Here is a 22,401-nt window from a genome sequence, read left to right on the forward strand (position 1 = left end):
GACCAAGATCACAGCAGCTTCTCTAAATAATGGCTAATTAAGTCAATTAACCCTCTGCTATTCCAGATAAGACCTGTAATTAACATGATTAAATTAGTAAAGAACCATATTTATTTCCTAGCTGTCACACTCTCAGTTCCTGCACAAACTGGTAGAAAACAAATTATGCTCAAGGTTAGACTTAGATATAATAATGAATAGGACACAATTCTATGATTGAGATCCCAATTTTCAGAAACCCTAAATTTATCTCTCTGATTTTAAAAAAAAATTATTACAAAGCCAAACATTGCATTCTCTTTGCTGTTTTCGATTCGTTTTGAGTTTTTAATTTCTTAAAATACTAAAAACGCATTTACTTTATTATTTTTAAAAATATATTTTCAAAATTTTATAAAAAAAAACTTAAAATAATATTTTATTATTTTGGATGCTCTCAGTTTGGTTGAAAATACCCAAAACATGGAAAACACACATCCCCCCCCCCCCCCCCCTCCCACCCCTAACCAATTTCGCATAGACCCAACATCTCTTTTCTCTTTCATCTCATCTCTCATTTCTCCTATCTTTTCTTTCTTCGACCGTCGACCGCCGCCATCACCTTCGTCAACTACCCCCTTTGCTCTTTTGCTAGTTTTGTCTTCTCTCTCTTCCTTCTTTTGATAGATTTTGAGTATGTTGGTTGATGTGCTCTTGGGTGTCAGGTGGTTGACTTTGATTGTTGAAAACTACTAGCTATGGTGGCGACTGGAAATGCGTATATAGGCGGGTGTTGAGTTTGGTCGAACGTTTAAATTTAGATCTAAAGAGATTTGACCGTTGGATCTTGCTGATTTTTAGGTATATTGGTCAATAGGCCCTTGGGTGTCAGGTGGTTGCCTCTACTCGCTAAAAATCATCGGCCACGGTGGCCAATGGCGACTAGTAGTGCATTTTTTACTTGTGGCAAAAAATTAAAAATTAGATCTACAAAAATCAAATTGTTAAATATGGTCCGTTTTTGTATATGTTAACCCCTTGAGTTTTTAATGGTAATTCTGATCATGTGAATCTCTAGTTAACGATGGTCGTCGGTGACGAAGAAGATGTAGGGTGAGAAAAAATTATTATAAAATTATATATTTATTTAAAATTTAAAAAATATAATATATCTATATTATAATTAAAAATATAAGATAACATATACTATATTATTAAGTATATAATTTAATATAAATTATTGTTAAGATGTATATCAATAATTTATTGATTAAATTTATTATTTTATTTTAATAATAGAATTTTATTTATTAAAAAGAGTTAATTTTATTATTTAATAATTAAATTCATTGAATAAAATATCATAAAATAATTTTTTTAAATTTTAAAATAAACACGTTTTTTAATTTTTTATTTTAAGAAATAATTTTTCAGAATGATAAAAAGAATGCGTTTCTAAAAATCTCAAAATAAACATTCAAAATACAAAACTGAATAAATTCAAAACATAACTCAAAATTGAAATACGAAAAGAACATCATCTGAGTTATGAGTTTAAATTGTGAAAATAATATTTTTAAAAAATAATATAAAATTATATAAAAAAGCTATTTTTTGACCTTACGAGGGACACTCTTTAGAGGGAGAAAAGAAAGTTAAAAGAAAAACCAAAAACACCTTTTCTGAATATATCCAGCCATCCATTCTCTCCTTTTGGCCACTGTATGAAACAAACACATGTGCTTTTGGCACAGAAGGAAAAGGAATGGAGAGAAGAGTGAATCAAAGTTTTCCCCTTTCCTTTTTGACAAAGAAAAGTGCTTAAATCAGGACCACTTAACTTCAATGTAAACAACCACTAAGAAAGTCAATAATTCATTCACATCTTCAACCACCAGATTTGGATGTGCTAGGCGTGATAACAATCAATTCAACAACCAGTTCATTCCATTCCAAGAAACTATTGTGTCATTCCATTATTGTCAACAGATTACAAAGAAAAAAGAGGCCCAAGAAGAACATAAAGAGGCCTCTAAAACACTGCCAAAAGGTATCATAATTCATTAAAAAGGACTGTTTACCCATCCACCAAAAAACCATCTCTCTTTCCACCCGGACAAAGACACAGAATACAAGTTCAGTTGAACTTTCAATCTCCACAAACAAGCTCAATCAAGCTGCAAGGTCATTCCTTTACAACAGGTGGGTTGATTAACATGGTCGAGAAATCAACCATGAAAAAAGAGAGAGAAAAAACCCTCCTTAAAAATGAACCCCACAGCAAACAAGCTTCAAGGTAATGAGTGGTCTAAAGTGCTGGAGTAAGGCAGACGTTGACTACTGAAAGATTAGAGATTCAGAACTACTGTAGAAACAAGGATGATTCCGAGGAACAGCTTCATAGGAGAACCGAAAAGGAGAGATTGTTGTGTGGTTCAATCACACGAACATCTTAAGAGATGCATGAAGATGCTTCACAAGATCCTTCACTGTCATGGTGAATTCTGCATTCATCTGCAAAAAAATGAAATTGGTTCAATAGAAAGCTAAAGAGTTTGAGATAAGGGCTTGGACTTGGTATTGTTCCCAAAATTTTAAGGTTCTGAACTAAGATATAGACAACTCAATAGCAGAAAAACCACTAATAGCAAATGTTCCTTTGAAGCACTTGCAGCTGAAATGATGAAGCTAGAAACAATGATCTTTAATCAAATTAAGGTTTGTGAAATTACCTCAGCAATTATGGTAATATCTAGAGCTAAACTTCCGAAAGTCAAGACGCTGCTATTGACAATTGATAGACCCAGCTTCTCAATTTCAGCCACTGTTTTCTCTAGAACTCCTTTCTTTTTCTCACAGTGAACCCTTATGAGCACATTTTTGTTATAAATACGTGCTTCCACCTCAGGGAGAGGCTCATCATAGGCGCCACCAGAAAAATTCTCATCCGAGGAAGAACTGTCACCATCAGCATGGAGCTCATACTTCTTCACAATGACAACCGATTCCACCAATCTCTTACTGGCCTGTTCCTCGAGCGTCTTCACTCGCTCCTGGAGTTGTTTCAAATATTTGATAGCATCACCAAGAACAGAAGCCTTGTCCATCTGTTAAATAACAAGTTCACAAGAGTCAGAAAAATACATGTTGTTGCAATAGTTACACTGATGTTAAGGAATTGCTTGACAAAGAGCAGAAGATGCTTTGATCAAGAAATTATGAGCAGATAATATTGAGGGCAAAATAATCTTGAGGTGCAAGACACCGATCTTTATTCAATTTTCAAGCTACCCAAGGTGATTCTCAACTGTCACTGACTTGACAAAGCACAGGCAAAAGAGATGGTGAATACCTTCTTTAGGCCAGGGACTATAGCAGATAAAGCGATGAACAACTGACTGAGCATCTCTCTTCTCTTCCTCTCAGCTATAATGTGATCTTGATTGCTAGAAAATCCATTGTCTGTTCTAGCCCGTTTAGCTCCTTGGCAAGCCTTGAACAGATAATTTTGGTTTCCAAATGCACCTTGAGAAGCCATAATATCAGAGGGCGAAGTACACAAGGCCTCCTCTTTAGGTTTTACACTGCCAACTTGAGATCCATAACTTGAATTGGTGAAAGAAGGTTGGCTGGTGTAAGAATTAGTTTGCCCGTTTGACAGATGATCGATCTTAGAGAAATCCCAACCATAGGTTTTGACCATTCTCATGGGGCTATCGATACCAGTATGAGATGCTTCTGTGGAAGGTTTAAGATCGAACATTGGATGAGAGATAGGGTGATTGGAACTCTCCCCTAATGAAGCTGCAAAAGAGATTGTGCTCATCTCATCAAGAGAATTAAGGATGAATCCCGTATCCTCCATTCCCTGTAAAGATAGGATTTGTTTCCTATTAACTCATACAATTATAAAGCCACCACCAACAAAGTAACTATAACCATGATAATTTTGAATTCTCGCTATAACTATCATATGATATAGACAAGAGGGCAGGGAAAAAGAAAGACAAAAGATTGTTAGGTTCCAGAGAGTGGTCTTACAAATTCAGGCATGCCACTGATATGTGCAATCTCCATGAGGTAACTGCAGAACCCTGAAAGGAAGGTGTTATCAGAATTGGTCCGTTGAGTCATTATCATCTAGCAGTCCACGAGCTTCCTAGGGATTATTCATGCCAAACCAGAGAGGAAAATAGCATCACTTTCAACCCAATGATGACACACAATACATGCCCTAGAGATTTCAATAACTCTCATAAAGGTTGGAAAAGATAACTTTCTGATGCACGACCTCAAAGTAATGAAGTCACCAAACATTTTTTGAGCCACCAGAATCAATCATGCAAGTTCAGGACATCCGTGTGAGAGAGGGAGAGAGAGAGAGAGAGAGATGAATGCTTACCCTTCAGTTCTGGCCTGAGCTTTTGTGGTACAATCCACCAATGTTGGAGACTTTGCTTCAACTTATAGCTTTAAGACCATTCAGGATGTCCCCTATCTCTATTTCTTTCAAATGTTGAACCATCATTACTTAAGTGTTGGTGGGTAGCTTTGAGCTGACAAAATGGAACAATTAACAAAACTTCTCCTTTTTTTAATTTATCTAATCTATTGTAGACTTTTTTGGGACCAGTGCCCTATTTGTTCTAATAAAAAAAGAAGTCCGTGGCCCCTACCGGTAGCCATTGATATTTTTCTAAGTTTTGGCAAATGGAAACACAGGAGCACAATTACCCAGTTGTTAATCTCTGCCGCGTAATACAACTACCCACAATCATATAATAATTGTCACATTCGTAAAACCATTCCAATCCATATTTTGCGGAGTCCTATGACAAACACCATCTTACTGGCTAATGTTGACCAGTCTTATGCACGTGTATATATACATATTATTAATCTATAGACAATACATGTATTAATACAATATAGATATTTCAACTTCGTTAAAAGGGAAATAACGTATATTTTATGTACATATACACATGGATACAGTATAATATTACAAGTAAGTAATCAACACGGATAGTTACATAAATAGATATGATAAGCTATTAATATGAACACTACATATTTTACAAACTTCATCTTGGGCAAATAAGAGAGATGAGCCAGCCAATTATGTGTACAAACAAAGAATTTTTATAAAAGAGGACCTCTCACAACGTGAATTATGCCCAAAACATCAAATCCAAAATGACATGCTGTTGGTGATATATGTCTCAAATAGAATAAAAAATTTTGATGACCCTTTGCTTTAAAAGAAAAGCGAAGAACGTAGAAGAAAGGAGCAATCAGTAGGTCCTTTTATCGAATACTTTCTGGGTAGTAGTCGTATAGATACGTAAAATTCTACTGAAGTAATAATTCTAGTATACATACAACTGCATAATCAAAGAATTAAACCTGTGTCTTGAAAAGAAAAAAGATGGAAGAATGAGATGAGAACAAGAAGGTTGGTGGTAGACTAGACCTTTTGTCGAACACCTGGACTACACGGCATCGATTGGCGAGCTCGTTTAGGCTCGGTTAGTACGAGATCGGAATTGTTTGGCCGGTGGAACAGACTTTCGTTTGATGATCGCAAAACGACAAACGAATCCGCTATGGATTGAACATTTCAACTCACATGCCAATTATTGGAAACAAAAGTCGCTGTTTCGCTTTTAAAATTAATTAACAAAAAATGTTGTCGAGAAGTAGAGATATGAACACGAACACAGATACGATGATTCCGAGAAGAAAAACTAAAAGCAGAAAGCCACAAACGCGGCGGAGAAATGGCGAAAATGTAATGATTTTGTCAAATGATCAGTGCATAGGCTGGTGGTTGGAGGTTTTGGAAAATCTGAAGCCAAAACAAGTCCAAGATTCCAAAGCATCAAATCCTGCAAATCGGAAACGCTTACTGCAGATTGGTTCCTCGCTGGAAGCAGCTTCGATCCAAGAGACAAGCATCCCTAATTGCTAACTGGCTTCAACATCTTGTCTCCAATATTTCATTAGCTGCATCTTCTAGCAATTACAGTTAACTGGCTTCAACCGCCATGGTGGTAGCTCAGGCGGTTAACGGTGGAGGTAAATTTTAAGGTTGAGGGGATAATGCATGAATAATAGTATTGATTCACCTTTGTGTATACTTTGACAACACAGAAGTATATTAATGATAAAAATGTCCCTAATAAGACGCATGTAAGCGAGAGGTATTTTGGTCATAATACTCTTTTATGTAGTCCAAGATATACAAAAATAATGTACATCTAGCATGATTCATAACGTATAGAACATATGATTCCCAGCCATGCATACTTATTAATGTGGCATTAAATACGCTTAATACCGTGTTGTCAAAAATTAAAACAAAATAACTTTTACTCATAAAAAATATTAAAATTTTGTACGTTAAATATTAAAAATTATTATTTTAAATTCTTATCATGACGAAATGTTAGCCCGCGTATGAAAGCATCTGTTTTGTCCGATAAGAATTTAAAATAATAATTTTTAATAATTAAGATACTAAATCTTAACATTTTATATATCAAAAATTATATATCATATTTTTTAATTGTTCAAGAGAGGTCATATGTATTAAGTTTATTGAATACAATATTAAATTTGTTATTCATAAGATATCATATTAGTGCATACTACAACTAATGTTTTATATTGAATTTATAATAAAAATATCATAATGTATTTTAAACGTGACAAAATAATAATTTTGTCAAAAAACCACATGACCTATTAAAAATAATTAATTTTGTTTAAATAATTAATTAAACATAACTTAAAAAAATCGTAAAAAAGTTCTATCATGCATGAAAATACCTCAAGGGATGCTATTTTGACATATGAGAGACTGATTTTTTTTTGAAAATAAAAATTCTCTTATATTATATATTATAATATGTAAATATATTAATTTTTAATATATAATTATTTATATTAAAAATTATATCTACAAAATGATCTCTATATTTTTTTATTTAAGCATTTCCCCATGTTTTCGTTTCTGACTTTTTTTAAAAAATGTCGTTTCTCTATTTTCAATGTGTATTGTATCCGATTTCAATTTTCATTTCCTTAGATTTGTATTATGTTATTTGTTATTCTTATTGATGGTCTTGGCTCTTCTTATGTTAATGTTTGGTACATAAAAAATCTTAAAATTAAAAATAAAATCTCCTTTTCAATCAAACTTTGTGCCTAGAATTGCTATTACATGTAATCTAGTCCTAGCCCAAGAGATACTTATTATTAAAAGAAAAATAGCAATGGAGTTTTGATCACTATTGAGTTGATATGTTAAAGGCATTCGAGTCTCTTTGAAAATATTGTCATGTGAGTTTTGATCGCCTTAGAGTTGATATGTTAAAGACAATCGAGTTTATTCGAAAAAGTTGTTTTCAGAATTTGTATTCTATTTCATATTTTGGAATGAAAATAGTTGAAACGGTATTTGTTTTTGCATTTTGTTTCCAAAATTTTGGTAACTTTTGAAATGAAATTGGTTTAAAACCCATTATGTTTTCCATTTTTTCATTCTTGCTCAAAAGTCACCACCATCTTGTTTTTCATTAGGTGTCGACAATCGCACCTAGTCAACGGGGTTTATGGCGATTAGATTTGCGTGTTTTTTGGCCGTTTGCAAGACAATTCACACCAAGTCTAAGGAATTTCATCATCTTTACACCAAATTTGGTAAGTTATGGGCCATAAACAACAATATGATGACCAAATATTTTAGATTTTTTTACAATCACTAATCGAAAAATGATTTTCAGTTTTCACTTTCAACTTTTTGACAACTCATAATAGAATTAAACAACGTTTTTATTTTTTATTTTTCTCAATAGAAATAAAAATTAATGTTATATTAACAAATAATACTCACAAATTGATATGGAATACACAAAATTCATAATAAATTTATTTAAAATTAACAATAGTTAGTAACAATAATGAATCTACTCACTATTATGAATTATTATTAATTTAGATAAAACTATTATGAATTGTTACAAACTATTGTTAGTTTAGTGTAGAACTATTATGAATTTTATGTGTCACGTTAGTTTGTGAGGGTTATGTATTAAATTTATTTATAGGCATAGCGTTTTTGCATAAAAAATTCTACTTTGACACTTGATGTAACACTCTTGTATTGATATATTGTACTATATATCTAATTAATACAAATATATAATACATCAATACAAAAATATCACACAAAATACCACTTGTTTTTATTGATTCTCAAGGCTTCTAATATGCTTCAAAAAGGGACATTTGGCACGATCCCTCATCCTTTATTCACCAATTGAACGAAGGATCTGAATTCTCACAAATAGAAGGAATTGGTTGAAAAAATATTCAATTACCTTTGAAATGTTATTTGTATTTTTTTATAACGTGGAAAACTCGAGCGCTCTCTCAATCACAAATAATTTTTAGCTCATACATTCCCACTCTCTCTAAAACTCACAGTTCCCTTTGACCCGACCTAAGTGAATGGATAGGTTCGTCACGATCCAAACCCTGAGGCTTGCTTTGTAGGATAAACATAGGCGATTGCGCAATCTAAACGAAGGTAGAATCAAACCCATAGTCTCGTGGTATCCTAAGCTCTCGAATGCGTGTGGTAGACTGTATGTGCCACCCCTAGAGGTTTATTTGTATATTTAAGTTTAACATTTATTATGACATTTTGTATTAATATCTTATATTATTTTATATGTCATATTCATATAAATATACAAAAAATTATGTTACGAAATTAAATTAAATACAAACCACGATCAAACCATCAATCATACACACAAATATAAAATTTTATGTGAAAAATTCAAATTGAAAAAAATCATGAACAAAATTAATAAAATATATCTAAGCAAATATTGCTAGTATAAAAGTGATATTACCACACCCAAAATATCATTAAGCAAATATTGCTACAATAAAAGTGATATAATTATAACTAATTTCAAAGTATTGAACGTCTATTTATAAATTTAAAATTATCTATAGATGTACATAGAAAATCATATACTGATCAGAAGATTCATGAGGATAGTCTTTTAAATGAGATAAATCTCACATAAAATCGAATTTAACATTCTAATCATAGTCAAATTTAAAATCATAATCACAGTAAAATTAGAAGTTTCAATCACAGATAAATTTGAATTTCAGATCACAATTATAACAAACTCTACCTTAACACAAAAGTTAAATATGAAATTATCCAAAATTCCTTCTTCCAACAAAATAACGGACAATTAATCTCTTGATAAATACCAATTAAAACTACACCACAAGAAATACTATCCAAATCCACACAACTTTTAATGTAGTGGATATCTTTAGTCGCACTTAAAGCATAGGAAACTTAATGACTTTACATTCACTAATATAAATCCCCCTTTATGAATCCCCTTCTATCTAAATCCATTTGTCCAAAATTACATGTATTTTAACCTGTCATAATAATAATTAAATATTTCGATTTTATAATGGAATAAAATACTTCAAGATGGCTAATACGAAGATCAAATAATCTCAAATAATGTCAAAGCGATCGGTAAATAAAATACCATTAGAAAACAAACCAGAATACCATAATTGTGTAGTAAATCTGGGCAAACATAGATCTGGATCTGGGTTGTCGGATCTGGAGTGGACCAATGGGTCGGGTCGTATCCGGGCCAGGTTTGGGCAAAAGATAGATCTAAAACTGCATTGTTAGATCTGAAACGAGTTTAGAGTGGGTTAATGGGTTAAACCAAATATGTGTTGAGATCTAGGTCTTGGCTTAGAATGGCTGTTTTAATATGGAGGAAGACCCAGATCTCAATCCAAATCTGGTGGTCGACGATAAACGTGTGAGAGGCAAACAATTGACGAGGAGGCTGAGCGGTCGTGACTCCAATGATGACGATGGCTAGGGGCAATTGACGGTAGTGGCAACGGCTGCCAATGATGGCAGTAGTGACTGAATAATGCTAGGCAACCTGAAATCAGTTGAGAAAGATGATGATACAGATCCAACAGCTAAGATATATCAGACATTAATGGTTTGATTTAATAGCTCTGATATCACTTTACTATGAAATTGGATCGAATACAAAGCACTATTAAACCATCAATCACACACACGAAGGCAGAATTTTACGTGAAAAACCCAAATTAGAAAAAATTACGGGTAGAAAGAACAAAATATCACTAAGTAAATATTGTTAGTACAAAAGTGATATTGACATATCCAAAATATCACTAAGCAAATATTGTTACAACAAAAATGATATAGTTGCAACTAATTTTAGAATATTGAACACCTATTTATAGATATAAAATTATCTATACATGTACATATGAAATCATATTCTGATCAAAAGATAATTCACGAGAATATACCTCTAGATGAGATAAATTCTATATAAAATTGAATTTGACAACATTCTAATAATAGTCAAATTTAAAATCAGAATTACAATCAAATTTAGAGTTCCAATCACAAATAAATTTAAATTTTAAATCACAATTAAAATATAATATATTAATATCAAACATCAATAAAAATATCAAACTCATCTTTACAAATGTCATTTTCATTTTGCATATCGACAAAACATCGACCTTCAATTCTGGATAAATGGCCCATCATGTCTTTAAGTTTCACATGGCCCATTATTATAGATTTTCGTCTATCTCTATTTATAGAAAAGGAAATACCATCCCCACCCTTACTATAGTTATTATTTTAAGGATAATAGTTAAGTATTTTATTTTTAAATAATGTATATTTATTACATCTTATCTTTAATATTTAAATAATTTTATTAGTTGATGATAAATATATCATATTTTAAATTATTTAATTAATTAATAAAATTATTTAAATATTAAAAATAAAAAATAAAAAATACATCTCATCTAAAAATAATGCTCATTTAGTGCTGCTTATCATAACATATTTAGAAAATGAAATAATTAAGTTATTACAAAAATGCACAAAGTCATAATAGAGTTTAAACATGCAATTATGAATTTTAGTGAGTTTTTTAAAATCTTATATTTTTTGGATAGTTGAAGTTTAGTTTTCTAATTTTTTTAGATAATATTTGTACGAAAATGAATTCGGATAAAATAGTATACTTGATATCATGGTAGATACAATACTTCATGAATTCAAATCTTAAAGCTTCATCGTAGAGGAGAAAATAGCTTAAGATTACTAGCTAAAGTCGTTAAATAATCGCTTGGTGAAAAATGAGGTTGTGTGCATAGACAATTAAAAGATTTGTCTATAAGCAACTACATTTGAAAGTGTCTAATCACCCATTGATCAAACGTTCTTGCATTGAATAGGAATGAGGCTAAGCGATTTACTAAAACTATAGGATGTAAAAATACATCAATAAGGAAGCATTTCGTTTAGAAATAAGCACATGTGCAAGCAATAGTAAATCAAGAGGAAACGAGGATGTTGGCTTGAATAACACAAACATTAATGAGAATCTAATGCCCTTAAAACCAAAGAGTTCATTGGCAAGATTTATGGTCAAATCCATATTTTTGTATCTATATTTTTACGTTTTTTTTTTTATGTGGTCACCAAAATTTTTAATTGTTTTGATTACACATCCAAACCTAATTTTCAAATCAAATACAATCCTTGTATTTTGACATTTTTTTATATGGTAATCCAAACTTTTCATTGTTTAGATTACATTCATAGACCTGTATTCTCATGTTAATTTAGCCCGTGTGCTTTTACGTGAAAAAAATAAAATAAAGTGAGATGACGAAATATACTATGTTTAAGTTAAAATACAAAAGTTAAATTGATTTGAAAATGTATGTTTAAAAGTGTAATCGAAATAATAAAAAATTGAAATTATTATAAAAAAATCAAAATATATAAATTAAATTAATTTAAAAATATAATTAAAATAATTAAAAAATTACGAAAATATAAGTTTGGCCCAAGGTTTATCCACACCACCGAAGGTGAGTTGGCGCCTAATATCAGGCTGACAATAAGTTAGGTTATTTGCTTAGCGTTTGTTAAAATAAGCAAGATAGAGGAGTATCAAGATAAATTCGAAATAATTTTCAGATCAAGATATGGAATGGTCAAGATAAAGTTTGGAAGCATTCTAAAATTTTTATCAAGCTATTTGTTAAATTTTTTAAAATGCACTAGAGGACATAAGTGTCATTTTTTTCTTATCTTTAAAGACCAAGATATGTTTATCTTGAAGGGATGAGAAATAAATATATTTTGAAAGATAAAGATAAGAGATCATTAATGATTTTTTAAAAAATAGTCAGATAAACTTAACAAATATGTTGAAAATGATAGAAGTTCGGGATGAATCCCATATCTTGATTTTTTTTACCGTATATCTTAATTAACAAATACCCCCTAGATATAATAGATATGAAAATTAAAAAAAAATTAAAATTGAATACAATCAATTAATCAATGAAGAAAAACAAAAATGGAGAAAAAGACAGAAAGGACTGAGAAAGGGAACTCAGATTGCAACTCATTCTTCAGCCCCTTCAATGATTCAATCGACCTGCTTCGCTGGTTGGGCCATGGCTCAATTGTGCAATTGATTTTCCCGGAAAGTTACTTTCCCGGAAAAATCAACCGAAACACACTAAGCCCTAGCAAACCGAAGAGAAAATGGGAAGCCTAGAGCTCCGGCCGCTCGGCAACACCGGTCTCAAGGTCAGCTCCGTCGGCTTCGGCGCCTCCCCGCTGGGCAACGTCTTCGGCGCCGTCTGCGACGAGGAGGCCATCGCCTCCGTGCGCGAGGCCTTTCGCCTGGGCATCAATTTCTTCGACACCTCCCCGTACGCAATCTGTCGTCCCAATCCTCTGAAAGGTTCTTTCAAAGTGTTTCCGATGTTTTTGAATTAGGCTTTTGGTTTAGCATTCCGCATTGGTGATATCTGGCAGGTATTATGGCGGAACGTTGTCCGAGAAAGTACTGGGAAAGTGTCTGAAAGCCGTGGGGGTTCCGAGAAACGAGTTCATTGTGTCCACCAAGTGTGGGAGGTACATTGAAGGGTTCGATTTCAGTGCAGAGAGGGTGACTAAAAGCATTGATGAGAGCCTGGCAAGGTTGCAGCTCGACTATGTTGACATACTGCAATGCCATGATATTGAATTTGGTTCTCTTGATCAGGTTAGTTCAGCAGAGATGGGTCTCTTGATCTAACACTGAATGTTGGCCTCCTGGTTCCATATGGATTTTATTTAATTGAACATGTGCCGTATTTGGTATTGTTTTTGTTTTTGGTAAGTAAGATTATTCCACTCGGGCTCATTGGGGGAACAACAGAGGCAGACTTGAACTCAAACCTCAAGCTCACTAGCGCTACCACTCATCACTAGGCTACAACTATGGTGATTGTATTTATTATTATTGGTTGTACTTTATTTACTTAGCTATGTTGGTTTATTGTTGGATGTGTGACTCCTCAATTGGTGTTGTATTGTTTATTCCTAGCTTCTCTTGGCCTTTCCTTTATGAATTGTATTCTGTTGATTGGTTCTTGTTTATATCTACCTGCTGCAACTTTGGATTCTCATAAATTGGTTCGGAGCTTCTGTTTTTGGATTTGCATTTGGGTCATTACTTGAATTGGATATTCGTTTTGTGGGTATCATCATATGAACTTTTGGTACGGCCTCTTTGTATTATTATTATTATTTTTATTTTCATGTTTTGATGTGAATGTTCTCTCATGCAGTTTTTACATTTATTGTTGACAATGAAGATTATTTGATATTTTGATTTATTCACAGATTGTGAATGAGACACTTCCAGCTCTTCAGAAATTAAAGGACTCAGGAAAGGTCCGATTCATTGGTATTACAGGACTTCCACTGGGCATTTTTACTTATGTACTCGACCGGGTGCCACCAGGCACTGTTGATGTGATTCTGTCATATTGCCATTATGGTATTAATGATTCAACACTTGAGGATCTGTTGCCTTACTTAAAGAGCAAGGGTGTGGGAGTGATCAGTGCATCTCCTCTTGCTATGGGACTTCTCACAGAGAGCGGCCCTCCCGAGTGGCACCCAGCTTCACCTGAGCTGAAGGTGTCCTTTTTCTTACAAATTATAATTTGTCTTTTCTTAATGCTTTTTCAAGAATTTATTGTTAGGATAGAGGAGTTGCTTTGTGATTTAGTCTGTTAGGCCACGGCTTAGGTTCTTCATAGGGACTTATAGCAAGATTACTTGACGGGATATGACTAACTAAAATGAAAACAATGAATTTGTGCTTGTTGTTGTCATGACCCCAATGGCAGATTAGTAATAATAGATTACATGTATTGTTAGGTGTTGTACTTTACTGCTTTGCTAGCTTGTACCTTTACCTAGAAAGCCTATAAATAGGCCGTAATCTAGAGAAGTAGTCATATTGATGAATGATAATTGACAATGTTTCCCTCTCAAATTCTTTCTCCCTCTCAGTTTCGTCTCAACTCTCCCCCTTTCTTTTGAATCCTCCCATCCTCCCTCATTTCTGTTGTTTCCCCCTCCATTTCTGTCCTAATTCTCCCTCAGATTGTTCCGATTTGCCATCCAAACCCTAGGAAAACCCCAGTTGTTCTGAAATATGATCCCTACCTCAAGACTCAGTTATCTTTTTTTTTTTGCTAATTAGTCTCAATCATCTTTCACAGCCTGCTAAACTCCAGAATCAAGAGTTGTATTAAGGGCATTATCAGTTTATAGGTTTATAATGTCCTATTGTTGCTCTTGAGGGTTCTTTTATTTGTAAATTGGTTTGTCCTATATAACTCCCTTATTGATTTCACTTACATAAGCTATAACTATTTGCTTTTTCTTTCTTCCTCAGGCTGCATGCAAAGCTGCTGCTACTTATTGTAAAGAAAAGGGAAAAAATATATCGAAGTTGGCTATGCAGTACAGCTTGTCTAACAAAGATATTTCTTCTATACTGGTCGGCATGAACTCTGTTAGACAGGTTACAGTTCATCATAGTTCTTGATTACTGCAAGTTCTTATAGTTATTGATTACTGCAAGTCCTTTATCAAACAATATCATTCAGTTGCCTGCCATTTCTTTATCTCAAAATCTTCTTATTATACGTAAAACCCCTCTTTTGTGTCTCATCTATAGAGTGTTCATCCTTACATAATGTATGTCTTGACACACCCGGCCATGCTGATTATAGTTTAATTTGTTTTCCTACTTATGTTCAAGAGTAGAGAATGACAAATCAAACTGTTTAGCTGACAGACAACTAGTCGGAAATAAATCTTTTATCTGATACAGGAATATTATATTTGTTGAGAACCTGATGTGGGGGCTCTGCATATTCTTCGTAGAGAGAAAAGTAGATGTCACATTCCAAAGGGTGGGAGGACGGTAAATGTAATTTCCTTTTATGCTGTAAAGGTTGTACTTAGTTGGTTAGTAGCAGCCATGCTTCACTGGGTGTACATTCCTGGTTGGTTGTACTCCAGCTGGAGGCTATATATAAGGCCACAGCTAGAGAATGTGGAATCATGGTATGAATGATATGAATCTTTTCTCTCTCCATTCTTTTATCTCTCTCTCTCTCTCTCTCTAAATTCTTCTCCATTCTTGAATATACCTACACGGACCCTTGTCAAATCTGGGGATTTGACAGAAGATTATATCTCCTTGTTTTTCTAGTGAAAGGTTGCAGGATTGGGTTATTTTTCTGGGGATTTATTGAATATCTACAGTTACTAAGTTTTAAATGGCAGATTTAGAATGGACTGCAGATGTTTCTATTTTTACCAGTATGTTTACTAGTGCAATGCAGCTGCTGGAACCTTGGATTTTGGGTCCAAGTATAGACATGAGGGGGCTTATGGAATGATACTTTCCAATCTGCCTAACCATGTTATAGATCTTGTATCAGATGGTTTCATATCAGAATGATTTGAGTGATGGTTATAGAATTTTGACTGCTGGTTTTATAGTATGAAGGAGATTTGAGTCAACTGATAAATTTTCTATCAACAGATAGAAAAGAAATAACAATACCTAAGAATGGCTAAATTTTACCTGTCCAAATTGCTTCTTCAACTGCTTCCATTTTCCAATACCTAAGAATGGCTAAGTTTCTCTTGCTTACCGTGTTGGTACTGTGGATTAGTTAACCCTAAATTGGGACAAATCTATATCTGCTCCTGTACTTTTACATTTTTCTTGTGTGCTCACTCTAACTTTTTGTTGTTTTGATTATACCCTTGAACTTAATTTTCAAGTCAATTTAACTCTTATACTTTGACCTTTTTTTTATGTAGCAATTTGAATTTTTCATTGTTTCAATTATACCATTGGACTTGCATTTTTGAGTTAATGTAACTTCTGTATTTTTATATATATAAAAAAAGATAAAATAAAATAATAAAATACACATTACACTTTATTCACGTCAAAATACAGAGATTAAATTAATTTGAAAATAAAAGTTCAGTGGCGTAAATCGAATTGGCCCCTAAACTGCCTTAGGTTCAAATTCCAAGTCACCATTGACCCGCAATTAGTGAGTTGAGCTGTGTTATATGTATCAGTAGTGGAGAATCTCAGTATCTTCCTGACAATGTTATGAACATTTATGGTTTTCAATATCAGGTCGAAGAGAACGTGGCTGCTGCAAAAGAACTCGCTGCTGTTGGGAAAGACGATAAAACTCTGTTAGAGATCGAAGAGCTTCTGAAACCCGTTAAGAATCAGACATGGCCCAGTGGCATACAGCAAGGTTGAGGCTGCTTCCAGAAGTGTATGCCTATTCAAGCATTTGTTTCCCTTTTCATGCTTGCGATTTGCCACTCTCTCAAAATTCGTCCAAACTTAAGTTGAATGTTACTTTGATTCCTTTTGAGACCATGTGTGATTAATTATAGCTCAAACATCGCGTCATTGGAACCAAATAAGGAAATGGAGGAAGTGTGCCAAAAACTAATGGATTGCACAGCCTTGTGATTTCTATGGTAAATTTCGTGTTGGTATTCAAGCGCTTGCGGAGCATGAGATAAATATTGGCACTTGTGATCTGTTTGCATAGTAAATATTGGCATTTGTGAAGGGTAATTTGAGTATTTTAGTGCATGTGCCCAGATCAACCATGGTGAAGTGTACAATTAACTCAAAATTATATAGTTTAGAGATGTAATTAAAACAATAAAAAGTTATAGTGTTTAGATGAAAAAAACCGTGCATATACAAAGGTTAAAATATATATTTGGCCAGAAATTAAACAGTAAAAACATAAATACAGAATCAGAACTTCCATGCTATATAGTGAGAATTTGGAATAAAGCTTGTATATTGTTTTCTGCGGGTACTAGCAAGTACATATAGTAAAGAAGGTACAGAACCGATGGTCCAATATGGACCAAGAGTTGCATCTAAAAGAAAGGTTCGGGGTTTGACTATTTGGCATTGTAGAGGAAGGATCCAAGAGAAGTGTGGTACCAGATCTGGTTGGAAGGCCACAAATCAAGATCCCATTGCTACCTAGAAACCTGCTGTAGGGGAGGCCAAGCAATTTCATCATCGTCTGTATATCCATGGATGAGAAAGTCCGAACAGTTTTTTCGACACCCATGGTTATACGGGTTACGAAATCGCCCATCTGGACCCCAAAGATACCAATAACGTACAGCATTGATGGCTTCATTTGTGGTAAGATTCCGAGCTATCTGCATTTTAAATATAACTCTGTTAAGCATAAAACAACAGTAGTACTCAAACAAATAAACACGTCATCTATGTGGGAATGTATAAAATAACTTACTGTTCTGGTCATTTTTCTGGTTTCCAACACTATAGTAACATTAATTGGCAGCTGTTCACATAATGTCAAAGAAAATGAAACTTAGGAGTATTTGAGCATTCTGAATGCGTTAGGACGCATACTAACTGGCTGAGAATAAATTCCTGGATTGTAGGACCAGCTAGTTACCAATATGTGATTTCTTAGTTCAGCTATTTTTTAAGGTACTTGTGACTACTACCCTTTCCTAAAACTAGATGAAGGATGACACCTAGGCTCAGTGCTAAAGCAGAGGCATTGGAACTCTTAATTGCAAGGCAATACAATGCATAAGATTTTCTATGCACGCAGTTGCCCCCTCACGTGAGCGGTTATTTCCACTTATCAGTTACCAACCCCAAACACCCACCCCCAACATAATAATGCAACATAGGCTGATTAGATCAAAGTATATAGCCCGCCTCAGCTTTTACAGATTCCTGAAAACAAACTGACTACTATAGAAGGTCAGCATCTTCGAAAATTTTGAGAACATTAGTTTATCTCTTGAACAATCAAAACCTAGATACAAAAAACAAGTATTTTGATAAATCAGAGGGATGGTCAGCAAATTTTTCAATTTCCTCAAAAGTGCTTAGTCAATTACCAGGCACATCCCCGCACATATATGATGACAGGCAAACAGTAAGACACATAACTAAATAAATTAATTTACAATCATATCAGTTACCTGTGATGCTTGTATTGCCATCAAACATGAAGCAGCAATCAAAATAATTGTGTCCATAACCAGAAATGCTACCAAACCGGGATGTTGAATTACCATAAAATGAAACCATGTTTCTCCAGCTGATAACATCGGTGCTGCTGTCCAAATCCCTGCCATAATGCATCAGGTTGTAATCTAACATAAATGTTGCATATAATGTGACAATATTGAACTTTACTACAGCCACATACTTTGAGTGGCAACAACAGCACCAAGCAATGATGTCAAAGTTCCCAGGCAGAGAAAAACAAAGAAGTCCCACTTATTCCTCTGCAACACATGAAAGGATCAAAATAGTGAAGCCAGTGATGGTTACAGTGAACATAGTAAGAAAAGAACGGATTAGAGTTCTGTAATATGGTTGCCGAGTAACTTTTAGGGCAATTTTTCATGTATGAGAGAGCGAGAGTGAAAAAAGACACCTTCAGATACTTGAAAATATAAGGTAGCTCTGAGGTTTAGTGATCAGTAGTTAATCCACAAATGAACTGAACAGCTCATTGATGTTGGACCTAGGAATACACCCCCCCCCCCCCCCCCCCCCCCCCAAAAAAAAAACCCCAATATATATGTGTGTGAGCAAAAATTTATTAAGACTTTGACTGGATCAGGGCAATATTCTTTACTTTTTCGTGTGAAGGAAAAATTGTCAAGACAGTTTGGGTCATAGGTGCAATCATTTAGGCCTTGACAGCGCCAAAGTAGTGCTTTCTCATAAATATCTATGAAGTATAGTGCCAAAAGTAGTGTCTACTCACAAATTATTCAGTGAGACTAATTTATCACCTTTCCAACACAATTGGAGATCCAGGGGCAGTGATGGTCGAACTGTTCCACACAGTGCTTGCAAGTAGGACAATGCTTCGAGCGAACAGGTCTAATTATCTAGAAATTAAACAGAAATGAAACAATACAGTACTTACAACTAAATTTTCTGAGAAAGCATATATATCTTTTCAAACTTTTGATCAGCAACTGACTCATAAAACATGAAGTCAATGGAAAAAACCTTGCAGGTAGGGCAAAGTTGAGACCAATTTCCGGTCCAGATGGAGGAATTGTTCAAATCAATACCCAGCAATGGATCCTGTTAAATGTAGAAATTTTTGCGTCAATATGTAAACAGACAATGGAAATTTATCACAATAACTACCACCATATGAAACACTAAAAAGCAATACCATTTATGTAGCACAGCAACATTATATAAAGCAGTGAGAGCAATAAACTGAAATTAACAAATAAAACATTCTTGTCTGAATGTACAAAAGAGAAAAAAAAAATGTAACTAAGACGATAGATAGGAGTATCTTTGCCCAACACTGGAAAGAATCAGATGCAATTATATGCCTAATGAAACAGTTTCATGTGTATTTTGTTCTGTGTGGCTAATAACAAAAAGGGTTTTGTATGACAAGAAGAGCTACTTTCTACTGAAAAGGATAAGCAATTTTTTTGTAGAATATGTTGTGGAGCAGAAGCAGAAGCAAAAATTAAAACTATTTTTAAACAAAATTGCCCTCAGTCAAAATTTAAAATTAAAATACATGTCCTCAAATAGATCAGAAATCAAATCAGTCTATGACAAAATTATTGTAATTAATTTATTTTTTGAATTATCATTTATAATTTATTTCACACCTGTTATTGTGTTAAATTAAAATATTAATTATATTTTTAATATTCTAAACAATAACTTTGGCACAACTAAAGTTAAGAAATTTTTATAATTAAAAATAAAAAATTGCTAAAATCATTGTTACATTCAAATAGTAATATATAAAGGCACTAATGTCAAGGCACCCTTTAGTAATTTGGCAGTTAAAATCTCTTTTTGCAATCACTGGCTTACCAAATTGATAGCTAAACTGTTTTTTCTAATAGTGATTCTAGTAAAAGCAATTTTTATAGAATTAATTCTCACAACAGGAGGAATTTCTCAATAATACTAAAGGAAAATGCTATTGGTACACCCATTTTATACATCTTGGGCTACATAAGGGAGTATTATGACAAAAAAACCCCTCATGAGGCGCATAGAGGCGCGTGAGGCGTAGGGTATTTTGGTCATAATACCCCCTTATGTAGCCCAAGATGTACAAAATGGGTGTACATCTAGCATGATTCAATACTAAATGGGCAGTATAAAAAGTGCAAAAAGAAGGCCCCATCTTGACCTCACCCACCAAAAAAGAAAAAAAAAATAGAATCCTCAAGTGCATTCCATGGAGGATTTCCAAGCTTAAGTACAAACCCAAAGGAAAAGTATGTGCTCACTATCCCAGCATTGTGTATATCTATAACTGCTCAAGATCAAGCCGCATTGATTGACCAGGGTTGAGCTCTCTCACCAAAGGGGAGATTATGTGGCAACTTTTATTAGGTTTCACGACTCATAACCACTTTAGAAATCTAAATCAAAGCCTATGGCCTCCACACCATAAGAAGACTTTTTGGTCCAAAATGATCTACCTTTTCAGTTTTATCTTCAATTAGTTTACTGGTAGCTTTTGTGTATGTATCTCGTACAAGGCAATCACCTTTTCTTCCTCTCTTTCACTTTTACTCTGTTTTCTATACAAATTAATTGTTAAATTGTTAATCACCAACACCACAAAAGCTCATATTGTAGAAAGAAATCCCTCTCACGTGTGACCCAACTGCCATTCATAAGCAAATTGAACATGTGCAAATGCTTATTATTAGGTAATGGAAATAAGATGTATGCACCTAATGTATATTAAGTTGCTAAGCACCACCTAATCAACAGACAAGTTGTTAGAGAAACATCTAACTTTAATATTTAATTTCCAACAAATTATGTCTTTGCATTACCACAGACAACAGAAGATCCATTGTGGAGACAAAAGCAACTGTCAGGAACTTGTCCTGACCTAGGGTTACCTGTTCAATACAGTCTCGAGTAGCTTTATGTCAAGACCTCAGGCATCTTAGGTTTACAGGAGAAATTAGGATCTGAATTCTGTTCTCTCTTCAAGTCTCCCTCAATTCTCTCTGTTTCCCCCTAATTTCTCTGTTTTTCTCCCTCTTCTTTCTCTTTTCCTCTCTCGTTCTCCATTCTGTTCTTAATCAAAACCCTATGTCAGGACAAGTTCCTAACAATTTGGTATCAGATCAGCCAATCCTCAGTCTGCGGTTGTTCGAACCTGAATAGTATCGGAATTTTGGAAGGAGATCATAGAGGAAGGGACGAGAATGAAGCAGTTGGAGGCGCAGATGAGCAGCCTGCAGGCAAGGCTGGAAACAACGGAGATAGGACTGCACCAGGCTCAGGATGGATTAATCAAGAATCAGGAAGGATTGAGTAGGAATCAAGAAGCAATTCAATCTTTAGAGAAGAAGTTAGATGCATCTATGGATGGTTGGGCAAAAAAGGTTAGATAGATTCTTAAATATGTTCTCAAAGCTGCCACAGGTTAGCATTCTGGTGGATTTTCCACCAAGAGATAATGCTGAACCAATCATAACAGGTAATGGACCCCTCCCTAATACCTCTAGGTTACCTGTAACAGAGGTTAATCATGGTAATGATTTTGAGAATCAGATTGTTAGTTCCTCTTAGAATCATAACCATACTCTTCTGCCAAAGCTAGAAATACCGATCTTTGATGGACATAATCCTAGATTGTGGATCAGGCAACGCCAAAAGTTTTTTCAGTTCTATAAGGTGCCTAAAAATCAAAAGGTAAATCTAGCTTCAGCCTATCTTGATTCTTGATGATGTGGCCGATGCCTAGTTTCAAGGCTGGTTGCAGCTTAAGGACGATTATAGTTGGAGAGAATTTGTAGATAAAGTCTATAAAAGATTTGGTGATTGAAAT

The 22,401-nt window shown here is 33.9% G+C and overlaps 3 protein-coding genes across 11 annotated transcripts in view; 1 reads left to right on the forward strand and 2 right to left on the reverse strand.

The window, feature by feature from the left end:
* Nucleotides 1–1,898: 1,898 nt before the first annotated feature.
* Nucleotides 1,899–6,041, reverse strand: LOC127802869 (transcription factor bHLH18-like). Of its 6 annotated transcripts, none has more exons than XM_052338942.1 (6): nt 5,453–6,028; nt 4,382–4,535; nt 4,021–4,073; nt 3,332–3,847; nt 2,712–3,086; nt 1,899–2,493 (listed from the first exon to the last, which is right to left on the reverse strand). In XM_052338942.1, exons 3-6 carry the CDS (start codon nt 4,054–4,056, stop codon nt 2,419–2,421), a joined length of 1,002 nt encoding a protein of 333 aa, XP_052194902.1. In that variant the 5' UTR covers nt 4,057–4,073; nt 4,382–4,535; nt 5,453–6,028; the 3' UTR covers nt 1,899–2,418. The 6 variants fall into 6 exon arrangements, with proteins under 6 accessions (XP_052194902.1, XP_052194898.1, XP_052194901.1 ...); XM_052338938.1 differs by having other exon boundaries at nt 4,021–4,138; XM_052338941.1 differs by having other exon boundaries at nt 4,021–4,138; nt 5,889–5,998.
* Nucleotides 6,042–12,506: 6,465 nt separating this feature from the next.
* On the forward strand, nt 12,507–17,028 carry LOC127801174 (L-galactose dehydrogenase). Its single transcript, XM_052336070.1, has 5 exons — nt 12,507–12,846; nt 12,953–13,181; nt 13,805–14,104; nt 14,871–14,999; nt 16,647–17,028. The coding sequence occupies exons 1-5, from the start codon at nt 12,677–12,679 to the stop codon at nt 16,776–16,778; spliced, it is 960 nt and encodes a 319-aa protein (XP_052192030.1). The 5' UTR covers nt 12,507–12,676; the 3' UTR covers nt 16,779–17,028.
* Nucleotides 17,029–17,291: 263 nt separating this feature from the next.
* LOC127801172 (probable protein S-acyltransferase 23) overlaps nt 17,292–22,401 on the reverse strand; it is a 47,580-nt gene continuing 42,470 nt past the window's right edge. For 2 of the 4 annotated variants that reach the window (XM_052336068.1, XM_052336066.1), the window contains 6 exons: nt 19,569–19,646; nt 19,346–19,444; nt 18,751–18,829; nt 18,521–18,669; nt 17,812–17,862; nt 17,292–17,716 (listed from right to left, as the gene is read on the reverse strand). In XM_052336068.1, the coding sequence (XP_052192028.1) occupies nt 17,528–17,716; nt 17,812–17,862; nt 18,521–18,669; nt 18,751–18,829; nt 19,346–19,444; nt 19,569–19,646 (645 nt within the window). In that variant the 3' untranslated portion in view covers nt 17,292–17,527. The remainder of the gene's footprint in view (nt 17,717–17,811; nt 17,863–18,520; nt 18,670–18,750; nt 18,830–19,345; nt 19,445–19,568; nt 19,647–22,401) is intronic. The other 2 variants (XM_052336069.1, XM_052336067.1) reach the window with 2 other exon arrangements.

The sequence above is a fragment of the Diospyros lotus genome, chromosome 5 (assembly GCF_014633365.1).
Source record: "Diospyros lotus cultivar Yz01 chromosome 5, ASM1463336v1, whole genome shotgun sequence".
NCBI lineage: Eukaryota > Viridiplantae > Streptophyta > Magnoliopsida > Ericales > Ebenaceae > Diospyros > Diospyros lotus.